Source organism: Cottoperca gobio, chromosome 3 (genome assembly GCF_900634415.1).
Source record: "Cottoperca gobio chromosome 3, fCotGob3.1, whole genome shotgun sequence".
Taxonomy (NCBI): domain Eukaryota; kingdom Metazoa; phylum Chordata; class Actinopteri; order Perciformes; family Bovichtidae; genus Cottoperca; species Cottoperca gobio.
In genome coordinates this window covers 16,616,501-16,632,195 of record NC_041357.1, presented here as the reverse complement: position 1 = coordinate 16,632,195, position 15,695 = coordinate 16,616,501, and the positions used below count along the sequence as shown (strand labels likewise).

At 38.6% G+C, this 15,695-nt stretch overlaps 1 protein-coding gene across 1 annotated transcript in view; it reads left to right on the top strand.

The window, feature by feature from the left end:
- The window catches only part of LOC115026489 (ephrin type-A receptor 6-like), a 54,373-nt gene that overhangs the window by 22,334 nt on the left and 16,344 nt on the right, over window positions 1-15,695 (top strand). The window contains 2 exon segments of the mRNA XM_029459339.1: window positions 9,327-9,482; window positions 10,545-10,895. Coding sequence (XP_029315199.1) covers window positions 9,327-9,482; window positions 10,545-10,895 — 507 coding nt within the window.

Here is a 15,695-nt window from a genome sequence, read left to right as displayed (position 1 = left end):
ACTCAGCTGGTTGGGGTGATATTCATGTAGTACCCCTGTGGTGAGGTGGTTACTCAGGTTATTACAGAGAGAACTCCAACAGTCATTAGTGCAGCTGATATGTAGGCCAGGCTGTAAAATCTCTTACATTTGCTCTGCGGGGGTAATTTTTCTTTTTATCTTCTGCTCTTTTATGTTCTTCTTATTTATCCTTTCTCTCTCTCTCTCGCCCTTAATCATCTCAGAGATGTAGTTAAACAACACAGAAGCCTGTCACGAGAGATTACTGATGAGGCGGCAGCTTAGGAGCAGCACTCTCACAGTATCCCTTGTAAATGTCCTACATCTATATTCTCCCTGTTCCTCCCCTTTGGCTGAGAGTAGTTGCTTCTCTTGACTGTACTGTAGCTGCAACAGTGTCGAGGGGATCTTGGCATCCGCTGCAATGAATGGGTCAGTAACTCATGTAGCAGTAACCCACTTGGCACGTGGAAAACACTGTGCGTTTGCATATTTATTCATACGCGTACTGCATGTGCTTACAATGTGCTTCACACGTACAAACCTAAGTTGTCAGACGCCTCAAGTTGACAGTCGGTGTTATGTCATTTTAAATTGCAATATTGATACATATTGTGATATTATATTTCCTCAAAAATGAATTTAGAAACGGCACATGGATTAAATAACCACGCAGTGATGTCCGTTTTCACTTTGATGTAAAAATCAGTAATATTGCACAATAATACTGTATGTGATTACACATACTAGGGATGCATCATACACCAGATCAGTGTCGATGCTTTATTCATCATGTCACTATAACATTAGGTGTTTCCACTACCAGCTGTATTCATTCAAATCAAATCAAATCAAATTTATTTGTATAGCCCAATATCACAAATTATACATTTGTCTCAGTGTGCTTTACAGACTGTACAGGTTACAACATCCTCATTCATTCAGTTAAGACAATCTGTGCCACAGAAATCTCTGGTATTATAATGAAAATACTTCCATTGAGTTATACAGATATAAAATATGCAGGGCATCAGGATTGCCCTCTTGCCCGGGGTAAGTAAAATGCCACGTCAGGCTAGGTAATCTAGAAACTCACATCAGGCAGGTGGTAAAAAATAATTATAATCGTTTTTTCCCTGAGCTGATGATGGAGTGAGCCATCTCGATTCCTTCTCATCTCTGTTGAAGGTTGCAAATGCCCCCTACCGATCAAAAAATTTGTGATCGGGTAAAGTCAAAGTAAACGAGCTGAAGCGCAAGCAAGCATTTCAATTATCCTGGAAACAGGAGATTAGTTGGGTGGCTTTCAAGGATGGGAGTGAAACTCCAGATTAATTAATTTAAATAAAGATTAAACATGACAATTAACTTTCGTCTTTGTTGGTATTTTATAACCGCTAATAGATAAAAACAACTTGTAAAAGGTGCAAAGTAAAAATTTGACTCCAGCCAAGCAGATTCCTGACCCAGTTGCCTGACCGTGCAAGTGGAAGAAAACATTAGCGTTGAACCCTGAAATGCGGTGATCCGAACTCGATATCGGCACACACCGACAGAGGTATCAGAATCAGTGTGTGGAGAGAAAGATCAGAGCATCTCTAACACATACTGTATAGTAGCGTTTAGTTTGAAATGAATTACAAACAGATACATGTAATCAACCACTATAATGATGTTGTTCACATCATCACTTGTGCACAGGCAACAGTCATACTGTGCTGTATTACGATCTATTAATGAGAATGCTGAGGGTTGTGAGTTGTAAACAATTACCTATTTGATTGTTGTAGCCAGTTACTACATAGAATACAGTCTCTGTAACTGTAATAACTGAATTACTTATACATACTCACTGCTTCTACAATGTCAACAAAATACAAAAGAAATGTTATGAGGCCTACAGTATATTTTCACTTTTGACAGAGCTAGACTAGCAGCTTCCCTTTGTGTTCAGTCTTTGTGTCTGCTAAACATTTCCCAGAGAACTTATCATTTCACTGTGTCCGAAAGAAAACGAGCGTATTTCCCAAAATGGCTGTTCCTTTTGGAGTCACCCTCTGAAATATTGTTGTAGCATCCTGGGGAAAGGAAACCAGAGATACTGCTATGCTCTCTTGTTTTGCTGTACACGAGTTATAGTCGGCTTCAGACATGTCAGGTAACATCTATCGAGTTTTATCTGCTGTGCATTTCTCAAAACAGCATCTTTGAACTCATTGACATTAGGGTAGAAGAGGTTATCGATAGTAAAGACACATTATTGACTCGCAATTAATGATTGATGGCTTTCCATAGGCAATGCAGAGCTTGAGCTGTGATGAAGATGTACACTTGGCAAGTAGTTGCAGGAAGTTTAGGCATGAACTTTCGTTGACTTCTGCTTTCTCCTCGTTTTCATTTTGGAACACTGCTTCAAAGGGTGCTGTGATCAAAGCTGTCTGAGAGGCAGCATGGGGAAAGAGCAAAAGAGTGAGAGAGAGAGAGAGAGAGAGAGAGAGAGAGAGAGAGAGAGAGAGAGAGAGAGAGAGAGAGAGAGAGAGAGAGAGAGAGAAAGAATAGGGAAAACCCCAGAGCTCCCAAATATAAGCAGAGCTCTGCGCTAACACGTCCTTCTCTCCCTCCCAGCTGCCTAAACAAAGGCATCAGCGCTTATCAAACCCTGCTTTCCACCCCGATAGCATTCTGCCAGACTGTTTTGACATCTCAATCGAGTGCTTTATTATTCCATTCCTTTCATTCAGTGTCAGCCACAAGAGGATTACTCAGAGATAGGTTGGTTATATCATGACCTAGATAAGGCTACATCATAGTGCTAATGCTATTTGTTCCACATCCTTTCGTCACACCATCATATTTAAAAGGACGCAGTGTATTGTGGGGGAAGCTAATAGAGACGTCTTTTTGAATTTCATTTTAATCAGAATAAATATGCAGACGAGACCAAAAACCCATCAGTAAGCTAATTGATTACTCGAGAGATGCAAAATCTTTTATATTCTATTATTTTGGTTATAACATTACCTTTTGAATGATAATGTTCTCCTGTCCTCTTCTGACTGAAAATATGAATTATGAGGAAGGAAATGAACAGATTTTTCAGAATCACACATCTCTTTTCTCTTTTCCCCTGTGATCGATCCGTGCCAGAGTTCTATAGAAATCAAACCAAATAAAACACGGCTTGTTCATTGATAACCTCTGCTGTCTGAAGACACAGGAATGATCAGGCAGGAAAAGTACTAATGTGTGACCTTGAATTCAGGTAAAGTGGAATAGGCAATGAGGAAATCAATACATTCTCTTAGTTGTATCGGAGCCAGTGCCCCTCTCCTGTCCATTAAAGACTGTGTTTACTCTGGCCTCTATCGCAGCTCAGCCAGACTAAAGCATCACTCATTCTCTGTGAACTTTCCATCTGCATATCAAAGCTGAGAGTCCAGAGTAAACATAGTCTCTGGCTCCATCTGGTTATGACAACATAAAGCCAAGAGGAAACTTCCAGCTCTTCACACCAAAACAAATCAAAATCTCTTAAGGCCCTGTCACACATATCCGTATGACAGAAACGTATGCCGGCGCATAAGAAATATCGGCAATAGGTTGATATAAATTAAGGGTAAGTTGTGATCGTTTGAAGGATGCAGACGATACGCCGAACACGCCAGACATACACAGTTCCGTATGGCAGAAACATATGCCGGCGCATATGAAAATTAATGTGTCAAAATGTGTCAGAGTCCAAATACGTCCAACTTTTCCACAGCGGTGTTGTAGCTGATGCATACATAACAAATACATAACAAATTATTATACGAATGTCAAACATTGATAGCGTATCACTTACTTATTTAAAACGTATCAGAGCGTCTGGCCAACGGAGCTGGAAAAGTGCTATTTGGTTCACGTCATGCGGCTAGAATGCTGAATGCTAGCTTGACTGTAGAAACACGTTTAATAAGTTACCCCAGTGTTTCCCCCACCAACGGAGCCCAGCACCCTGCCTGAAATTCAAGTATATATATTTTTTTATTCACAACTCACTTTCACATTGACAGGTGCTCTTTTATTAAATAAACTAAACGCGTATGCTATTGATCTAATTTATGTGCACGTTTCAATTTGTGCTGTCTACATTGCGCATTCACATTCTCTCCTTCGCTCCGTTTTGCGAAGGGCGGGGCTTCGCAGCTGACACACACACGTGCGCACACACCTACAGAGCGGAAGAAAGGAGAGGGAAGAACTAAATAGAAACCGCGCCACGCACGTGCACGCAATCTCCCGCGCCACGCACGCACAGCTTGTATTTTTTACCCACAAGTGGCCAAAAAGGTCTTTATTGCAGGTTTATAAGAGTGCACATTTAATAACAACGAGACACTTTACCGCCGAGTTCCTCTCAGCTCCGCCAAGAGCTGATCTGCCCTCAGCGCCTCCACAAGCATCTCTCTCTGTCACTCATCCACACACTCATTACTAGTAATGGAACGGACCGTTGTTACTGCCAATCCTTATCGTCTGATATTCAGTTATAAACAAATGCGATCTGGAGATCTGTATTAATGCTCATCGCCGATCCCTAATGCTACATTGTTAACAACAAATCCATAATAAATCGGCAGGATAAGAGCTAGTTTACATTAATGGCTCAAGTGTAGCTGTATCAGCAGCAGCAGGATGTGCCATTCACTTATATGATGATACGTTCTGGCTCTATTCAGTAAAAGTGATGATTGGGCGAAGGTCAATTATAACGTTATCATGAGGCGTTCAAATGTAATCTTGTAAAATTGTTTTGGGGAACTTGAATAATTACAGCTGTTTGAAGGAGATGTTTTCATAGCAATATAAAATAGATATAAGAGAGAAAATTATGACCTGTTTAACTTTCTACCACTAGCTCTAAGCAACTTAAAATAAATAATTAAAACTATTAATGCCAAGATTTTTTTTAATTAAAATACAATCTCTCATTTCTTTATAATTTGAATTGTGTGTTTTGTATGCAAATAACCACTATAGACAAAATAACAAAATTAAAGAGTAACATTTAGACTTTTTGACGGTTTACACTGACTTGATTCGTCAAAAAACACAGATATTATCGGGTGCCTCCTTAAGTTCCCTGGGACCTACTCAAATGACCAGCTGTGGTTCTTGGAGACTCACATCAACATCACTGGTACAGCAGTATTTGCTCTGAATGGAAATATGTATTTGTGCCAATAATCTTCCTTTCATGAATAAGAATGAGTTTCATGACAAAAAGCCAAACAACTGACACTGATAGTGTACAAACAGGATATCATTATTAACTGATGTGTGTGCATATGTGTGTAGGGGATGTTTTCAAACCTTTTCATAGAAATAGTGGTATGAGAATTGTAATTGCTTTTTGGTGGTGATCTTGCCAGCGACTACCAGAGAGCAGGGAACAGCTGGAAATTCAAATGAATCTGTGTGTTTGTTGCCTTTGGCAGGAGCTCAGCATCGCAGTAAAATAATATCCAAGTGACTGAGGTGCCTCAAAAATTGGAAGCTAGGTGACAAATTACTCTTCCCATTAGGAGCTAGCAATGTCATTTTGGCAAGGATTTCTGTCTGTGAGTCAATCTTTTACATATCTTTATACTAAATTATGTCCACCTGTTTATGCAGATTGTTTTTTCCTTGAATCTCTTTCCTTCTTGCATATTCCATTTTCGCTCTACCTTGAATGTCACATACCTCTCATTTAAAACCACGGACCATAGCTAGTTAAATAAATATACTGTAGTGACCTTTGACCACTATGTTTCAAGAAAGTATAGCTGTGTAAAATAGAACAGAATAGAATAGAAATAAAAAATTAATTGCCAATTAATTTTATTATCCAATACTTGTTGAAGTGATTTACTCAGGCAATAATTTCAATGTTAGGATTTGCTTATTTTCTCTGTTTTATAACATTTAAATTCAATATATTTAAGTTTTGGACTGTTTGTTGGACAAAATAAGCTATTTTAAGATGTCAGCTCAGGCTTTAAGAACTTCACATTTGTATCAAAAGAATTATTGACAGATTAATCTGTCGCAAAAATGATTGTTAGCTGTAGCACTAAATCTGATGGCAAGGTGAAGCCAGATTTGGCAGTAAAACGTATTGTGGTGAAAAGTAGTCAAAAGGAGAAGTTTTGCTTTGAAGTCATAACTAATAAAGGTTAGAATTCCAAAAGTTCATAAATCTTTTAATACAACAAGAATAAAACAGGTTGGACATTTTTGAATTATAATTGATAATAAGGTTGTGCTTGAGGTGTCTTTATATACAATTTAGGAACGCCTGAAAGCCAATCAAAACTGAGTATTTTTCATGGCCTCTGACATGATAAAATGATATCATTTTAGATTGCTGGGCGCAAGAGATGAGTTTCTTTCCACTCGCTCATATTGGTTATATCATTGATGAAACATTTTGAAGGACAAAGCTCAGCGAGATAAATCTCTGTGGGAGGGGAACGAGGGGAGACATATTCAAAACAGTCCTTTTTGTATTTTTATCAAAATAATTGTCCAGGCTGGTGTGACAGACTGCACTTCTACAGGTCTCGACACAATGAATTGTATTATCAGTCGAATGAACAACGGAACTGTTGATGGTATACAACTGAAAATATATACTCCAACAAGTTTCTAGCCTCGGGTTGTCTCACAAAACAACAATCTAGCCTGAGGTAGGAAATATTATCCTCATTCAACCAGTACTCTCCCGAGGGTCTCCCAACCTGACAAACATGTAGATGCTAGAAATACTGCATCAGTTGAGCCACGTTATAATCTGAGGGATTTAGTCGTGTATCTACATCTACTGAATGTATTGAATCTGAATCTCCATTACTGCATGACTATAAGTACCCGGAGCCATTTAAATCAATTTACTATATTTCAGCAGGACAATCCACTTAGTAACAATAATGTTTTACAAGGAGTCCTGTGTGCAGTACCAGATGCTGGGTAGCAGCTGGACATCATTCATGAGACGCAGTATGAAACTTATTACTGTATAATAACAAAAGGGCTAATATCAAAAGAAGGATTACAGTGGTAATGTCTCTCAATGGAGGCAATAATGCATCTGACAATAACAGATTTATGTAATATTTGATGTCACTGAGGAAATTAGAAGAACAGTAAATAAATGTGGCTCCCTACTTATAATTGTGGGAAAATAAATTATCTTTTTTTCTATCATTAAATTGTCTGTCTTATAGCTGGCATATTTATTTGATCATTTTTAAATTTTCCCACCCCACCCACACACATATATTCTCATAGAAATCACCCTGCAATAAAATTATCCCCTAGTTCCCAGAATATTATATAATCACAAGTTTAGTGCTTTATTTCTTCTCTGCTGCGATAAGTCTGGGGAGAAGGAGGCAATCTGCAAGGGTTTTGCCATCTTCTGATCAGCCTAAGGGAAAGAGCGAAGGAGAGAACAGTAGGAGAGATGGGAAAAGGAAAATATTGGAAGAAAGATGGAAACAATCAAGAACAGGTGAGAATTGTGGCAGAGCAAAACAGTAAAAATAAAATTGGAGAGATAAGAAAAGAAGAGTTGGTTGAATTGATTTAGGAAAAAATGAAAAGGTCAAACAGAAGAGAACTGGAGGACGTAATGAGGTAGGAGGGTGAACCGGGGTAAGGACAGAAAAGTGGAGAATACTTAGGTCAGCAGAATGGACCAGGTAAGTGGATGGAGTATTGTACTGAAAGCACGCTTTGCATTTTCACGATACATTATTTGTATGTTAATAGCCTTTTTAAACCACAAACAATACAAGCTTTCCTCCCTCTGTTTTCAAGGGAATCTGGGAGTGGTGACTTTATTAAACCTGCTGATTAACTAGCTTAATGTATAGTATCCTTACGCCCCACAATTTCAGAAATCCCGAAAATGTTGGCAAATGCAGAATTACTTTCAGCATCAGCTAGCTCAGGACAGTTTCCATGCTAACGTTAGCTAGCTAACAAGCTACTGCCAATTAACGCTAACATGACGTGACCTGCGAAACATCAATATGTTAACATCCAGTACTTGCTAATTGTGTAAGGTTGTACGTTAATGTGATTACTGCAAATGTGTAATATAATGTTATGTTTGTAGTTTGAAAACTCACTTATTGCAGTGTTCACTCAACATTACTTCAACATTACTTCAACATTTTTGGAGGGTGGCTTGATAAGCTCTCTTACCGGGAGTTGGGTGCACTCATCGGAGAGACTGGTCCAGAGGGGCATAGCATGGAGAGAGGACTTCGATGGTAGACACCTATTCTCTGCCAAAAGAGGAGGAATATTAATATAGAATAATGCATTGAAATATTTGTCGCTTTCCCCGGATAGTTTTTTTCATTTGAGTTACTGATCCGGGAAGTTTGAATCTGTCAAAATCTTTCAAAATGTACCTAAATTAGTTTTTTTTGCTTGTAGTTTCTCCTTAGCTAGCTAGTTTCTATCCAGTAACCTCTCGGGTTAGCCTAATTATGGGTCTGAATAGTGTGCGAATCCCGGCGGCTGAGGTGAAGACGGCACTGGGGTCACCGCCGGTGCTACGTTAGCCGTTAATGGTCCATTAACAGCTCCAGTGCCTTTCGTGTGCTCCATAAACCCTATGAATAAACCGCAACGTCTTCGTTTTATATGTTGAAACTGAAGATATGACTCTGGCTTTGGCAATTTTAGAAGAAACCTGTTGTGTAGCTGTAACGAAACTGTTGCAAGTAAAGTCAGACTAATTTACCTCCTGTTAAGTACATTTTTAAACTAACGTGTTAATGTGATCGGATACTTTTTGATTAACGCTTCAGTTTTCAGGTAACGTTTCTAACAATCTTGACTTTTGGATCTTAACAGGAAACCTAACATGAGCAACCATCTGCTGATCAACCTCTTTACCATATAATACATCAAGGAAAAGCCTTTCTAGACCGCAATGAAAACAACTAACTTCATAATGTGGTGCTTTGGAAGTCTGCCAGCACACACCTATCCGATGTTTGCAATGTTTTTATTTCAAAACATATTTGTGTGTTGTGTAAGAAAAGGTGCATTACAGGTGTGTGCCATTTGTTAGACTGGATAATGCACAGCACCATAAGCATGTGGTTTAATGAGCTATTAGGTGACAATAATCCATAGTACCTCAATAAATAAGGTCAGACCACAAGGGAGGAGAGAAGCAACTCAAAATGTAATTAAATGTATGTGTGCTGATGGAAATGCAATCAAATGAGGATCATTAACCTCGTGTAACTGGTTCTTCCTCCCCCTCTCATTTTATCCAGCTTGTAAACCTGGCTTCTTCAAGGCATATGCTGGGAACACTCAATGCTCCAAGTGTCCACAACATAGCTCCAGCCATGACCAGGCCGCCACCATCTGTCACTGCGAAAAAGGCTTCTACAGAGCTATCAAAGACTCCTCCATCATGCCTTGTACAAGTAAGTAAAGTAATTACAAAAACCCTCGCTTTCACCTTCGACTTTCGTAGTTTCTGTTTGCCTGTCCTGTTATTCCATCTTTCCCCCATCCATCTGCTCTTTTTTATTTTAGCATTATGATTGAGCTAAATTTAAACATATGTCTCCATAACTTTGTTTCTCTATATCTCAACTTTTTTATCATAATAATAATAATAATAATAATAATAATTATAATAATAATAATAAATTGAATTTATATAGCGCTTTTCGAGACCTCATAGGGTTATGCTGTACGTCATTCATGGCAATGATAAATTCTGACAGGAGCATCCATGAAATTGTCAAGAAAGATGCTTAAATTAAACACTTAGGGCACTTTTAAAGCTTACCACTCTCACGCCTACACACAGATATTTAAAGACACATTCGTAACTTCAGTACTGATGATCACAAACCAGACATTGTAGGGTTTTGAAAATTGGAAAAAAATCTAAATCTGTGTAATATCCAGGAAATTGGCACATCAGTTGTTGGAATAAAATACTGCAGACTAAGTTGAAAGCCAACCACCCACCCACACACCTACCTACGCACGCACACACGCACGTGCGCACACACACACACTCACACACACACACGCACACACACTATAGATTCAAATTATGTTCACTTGCTACTAAAGGTCCTTCAATTGACAGCTTTTGGTAATCATGTGTGCACTTAAGCTTCATCCTCAAGGTCAAATGAGTGGTGTATTTGCTGATATACTTAATACTGATATTTGCATACAGACCTGCATTATTGCATAGTAGTATGCCACAAGCAAGATGCTATTGCTGCTCATTTCATCATTTTATGACAAACTGTAGACTCATAGTGGCTGCAGAGCCTGAAATGGTACCAAATGATCATTGATAACGTGTGTTGCCCAATTTTGTAGTCAATCGGACAATAACCATACCCTTATGTGTTATGCTATATTGATTCAAGGGTATTTTGTTTTTTAAAACATCCCTGACAAAGTGATCAATGAGTTTTCAATGAGCAATCTCCCTCTAAATACCCTTCCTCTCTCTTCAGGGACTCCGTCAGCTCCCAGGAACCTGGTCTCATTGATCAATGACACGGCTCTCTTCTTGCAGTGGATGCCTCCTAGCGACACAGGAGGCAGGAAGGATGTCACTTACAACATCCTGTGCCAGCGCTGTGATGAAAGAGACAGCGACAGTGGCGTGACACAGTGTGAACCATGTGAACCAGACCTGCGGTTCATCCCGCGGCCACTTGGTCTGACTGGCACCTCTGTGGCAATTCTAGATTTTGCGATGCACGCCAACTACACCTTCCATGTTGAGGCAGTGAATGGCGTCTCTGGACTGGGGGTGTCTGCACGCCCACTGGCGAATATTACCGTCAACACACACCAAGCTGGTGAGTTCCAGAGTTCTTGTTCACTTCAGTGCAACGTTCTGTTTGATTTACTGTCTTCAGAACCAACTGTGGCAATGATGACAAGCCTCCCACAGAATTATAGGATTGATTTGTATTGATATTCGTGAGTTGAGTTTACAATAATAAAACAGATAGGGATTGATTAATCCATCGACAGACAATTAATTGCAAACATTTAAGATAATTAATTATTCGTTAAAGTAATTTATTAAGCAAAAGTTTCATCATTTGCCAGTTTCTGGTTCTAGCTTCTCAAATGTGAAGATTTGCTAATGTTCTATGTTTCTCATCACTGTAATTAAATAACTTTGGGTTTTGGACTGCAAAAAAAGCAAATCAGAGACTTCCCATTAGATCCTCGGGATTTTATTCGAACACCTAGCTTCTGATTAACCTATGGCTTTAAAAAATATTTTAAACATTATCAATGAAAACAAATGTTAGTTGTAGCCATGAATTTTATAATTACAGAAATACATTTTTAAACATTTTGCAGGGCTGAAATAGTACATAGGCTACAAGGAAATTGCAACACATTCATCATTTTAATCCTGCTGGCACGAGCAAAATGTCCAATCTGGAACGGTGGGATTTTCCCCTGTGGACCATTCAGCCCGTGGGATGGCAGGGAGCCAAGCAACACCGGTAAAAATGGTGTACAAAATTGTAAACGAGCATGTTGCAAAAACTACCACAATTAGCCAAAAAATGCACCGAAATAACATGAGCATTAACAAAAAACGATGTGGAAAAATAGCCTGCGTTTCTTGTAGTGCTCTGCTTCTGCATTGGTTGGAGTATCTGTGGACTGGATTTGAGGGAAAAGTTTAGATTGAATGCTTCTAGTCACTTATAGTGATTACCAGTAATATAACTGTCCACTGTATTTAATTAATTAAACTGTATATCAATACATTGAGTTGATTTATTCCATAACTCTGGTGCATAGTGGCTGTAGGACGCTGTGGACCTCAAAATGACAGATTTTAGTTTACAATACATTTGCAGTTTATATCCTTTGTGTGGACACATTGTTGAGGGTAACGTTCAACTAGCTATATTTAGCTCTAAAATATGAATTATTAAAAATTTGATTTACATGCTTATGCTTGACATATGCATATACTGTAGTTACATACCTCATAAATATTGTATTTGCATGGGAACAGGTTGAGATATTTATGCTACAATAACTTATTATTATTCTGCAGCTAGATTTGCCTTTCTCCCCCCTGATCACCCTCTGTCTTATTCCACAGTCTCTGTCTCTCCGTCCATCTTAATGTGTGAGTAGGTGAAGCACATCTCTGATCCTTCAGTAGCTGACAGAGCCATTGTGACCTTAACGTAGTCCTAATTAGCAGTATCCGGATGACCTGAGATCAACTACACAGAGACGTCCTCAAGGCAGCACTGTCTTGGGCTTGAATTGGGACATTAAGACATCTGAGTTCTAGAGACTACTGAAACCTGAACCTGATATTTTAAGGGCAGGAATATTGATGGAATAATTGATAGAGAAGGTTGAAATGAAGGAAGGAGAGGAAGTGGATAAATAATAAATCATACTGGTATGTATGTGCACATTTTCTCTGCTTGCAGCAAGTGCAGCAAACCAGTATTGAGATGAAATTCTGATGAGTACAAGAAAGACGCTCATCAGTGGCTCAGTTATAAATAAAATAGGGATTTGAGTATATCTGTGCTGAATTGTCTTTGTGTGGAATAATAGGCTGCCATAATTGTAACAGTAAAGATTGTCACAGTTCATCTTTTGTATTTGAGTTTATCAGAAAGAAATCTGAGAAATACTTTTGGTTGATAATGAAACTGAGGCGACTGAAAGGTCGCGCAAAATACAATAGTTTATCATATTTTTCACTTTTTAAACCAAAAAACAGAAATGACAATTACAGCAAATATGTGGGCTTACTGATGGCTATTTCTTGAATTAGATGTACAATACACGGCGGGAGCAAAGTCTCTTAGATAACAGTCTCGGTTTTGTGGTATCTTGATCAGAATGACGCCGTGTGATATTTTACCACCACTAAGAGTTTTGACAATGCTTACATGCTTATGTTTAGCAAATATAACGTTGACCATGTTCACCATTTTAGTTTAGCGTGTTAGCATGCTAATATTAGCTAATTAGCACTAAACACAAAGTACAGCTGAGGATGAATGTCCTTAGTTTGCACTTATTTGGAAGTATTAGACAAAATGATGGTGGCACTAGAATAAAAGCCAGGAGATCACCAAGGTCAGCAAGATTCATCCTGAGGGTGATATGTCTGTACCAAAAGACATGGCAATCCTTCACATATTTCATTCTGTGGATGTGGTTCAAGCTCCAACTTTGAATTGATCATATTCTTAATAAATAATTATATTTTTTTTACTTACCGCTCTGTGTTTATTGTCTGTCTGTAAAGATTTAGTTTAGTTGTTTTTGTGCTTCTCTCAGTTTTTAGGCAATAAGGCTCGCATGGTTAGTGGGGAAAATGGTCCTAATCATCATATCACCGTCAGAGATGTCTTGAATCAAGCTCCTTCTCAATCAAGAATAATGAATACCTTTTGATCGAGTCTAATTCTCCCCTAGCATACACAGACAGAATATTGTATCAAAGTATTATTTTTAGAAATGCTTTGCTCATAGGCTGACATCAAACCATGGAAACCAGATGTCAGGTGTGCATGTGTCACTTCATACCCATCTCTCTGGCAAAGGCAGCTAGACTGACAGGAGGAAGTTGGAATGCAGAATAATCTGTGCAGAGGGAGAGAAGCAGCCTGCGGTGATGTTTCCATTAGGATGTTTATAATGGATTAACTTGTCAAACTGCCTTTCCTCAGTAGACGCACTGCACTGTATGCACACACAGCCAGGCACGCATGCAAACAATCAGGCAATATAATCCATACACATATGACATTTGCACAAACTTTTGTTTCACCTATGAATCAGACTTGCATATGGTCTGTCAGCTATTCCCTGTGCTCGCTCTTGCTTTCTCTCTCCCCCCCTCCACACACACACACACACACACACACACACTTATACATACAGGATAAATATAAAGGAAAGTATTCTATAAGTTTGCACACTATACACCGTTCATACTGTCTGAATGTTTTCTGTGGCCCATTATCTGCAGTTCATAGGACTGAAATGTTCACTACACATAGGTATCATGCAAATGCTTAATAAATAACTCACAAATGTAAGTGAACAAGTGGCATTTAATATATCATTTAGCTGTACATAGATGGAAAAATCATTCGGGAAACTTCTTGATGATGCCTTCCAATGTTTTAAAACATAGTTCAAGTCTTCAGAGCACCATATGTCTTTTGTTAAATGCAAAACATTTGTCAAGCGATCAAAAACATACTTTACATTCAAATGAGGTGGCACAGTCCCTGAGTTGAGAGAGAAAGGCTTGTTGTAAATCTGTGCTTGTCTTAACTTGTGTTTGGATGGACTTGGGATGGAGCGGCTCATTTCCAATCAACGCAGATGCTGCAAGGTGATTCATGTAATTGATTGTGATATTATGTCAATGATGGAATAATAACCAATCAAAGGCGGAATTAGCAATTAACTGGATTTTTCATTGAGAAGAAGGGGGGGGGGGCCGATTTATTTTCTGTTGGCATGCTATCTGTTTGTAAATTGCATATTAATGCCTCATTATGCTTTTAATTATGCTAAACCTATTAATCAGGCATACTTATCATTTCTCTTCCCTATCGCCTATGTGCTTGTTTAACCTTGATAAGTTATAACGCCCAGTTCAGCATCATCACTCTGTCTTTGAACAGGGTGAAGTGTTTTCTTGCCTTGGATCAGATATACTGGAGTTGCCATTCTGTTTGGTAGCTGTAAGAGCTGAGCAGTATTTGTTTAGTCATAGATTCTCAGAGGACACATTTGATCGTCTTGAATGCCTCTTTGTGCACACTCTCCTCCACACTTATTTTCATTTCTTAAAGCAGCATGCTGGTGTTCTACTTGTTGAAGCTGATGAAGGTTAGCTGTTGTTCTAACGCCTCTTTAGGCAACAATGCAGAGCAGAGTGAGCGGGATGATCTCTGTGTTCATGAACGGTAAACTGCACTCCGCTCAAAATACACTGTAGTTATTGCTCAGCAGAGCGTGTCTCACCGACGATTCCTCCCACAAAGTTCACTGCGGCATTCTTTTAAGAGATTTGTGTAAGGTGTTTGTTGCACAGAGGAAAAGTGAGAACAGAAGCAGAGAGACAACCACAAAGATTTAGACTCACTCTGTGATAAAAAGTCATCCTTATATAAGATAAAACATTGTGAGCAGAGGCTGAAAATGTCGCTACTGACACTTTGAAAGTTTGAACTATAGATGACATGTTTTTGTCGGTTGTACAGGTTAGGTTTTATATTTGTGAAGCCCCGAAGAATCTAAATGAATTGAATTGCATATCTAATCGAATCGAATATATTGCAAAATGTGAGATTTAATGATGTATTGATCCTTTGCTGAAATAATCTAAATGAAATAGCTGCAGGTTTAAATGGTTAAATCCCTACAGAGTTGTGCTCAATGTCTTTCAGTTTATTTCAGACTCGACGCCTCTGCAACTACGCCACTACAGAAGCTTTTAAATCACATTCCATTCATTAGTGTGCTTATATATATATATATATATATATATATATATATATATATATATATATATATATAGTACGTAGTGTGATTAGCTTCACACTGTCATGAGTTCATCACCATGGATTGTA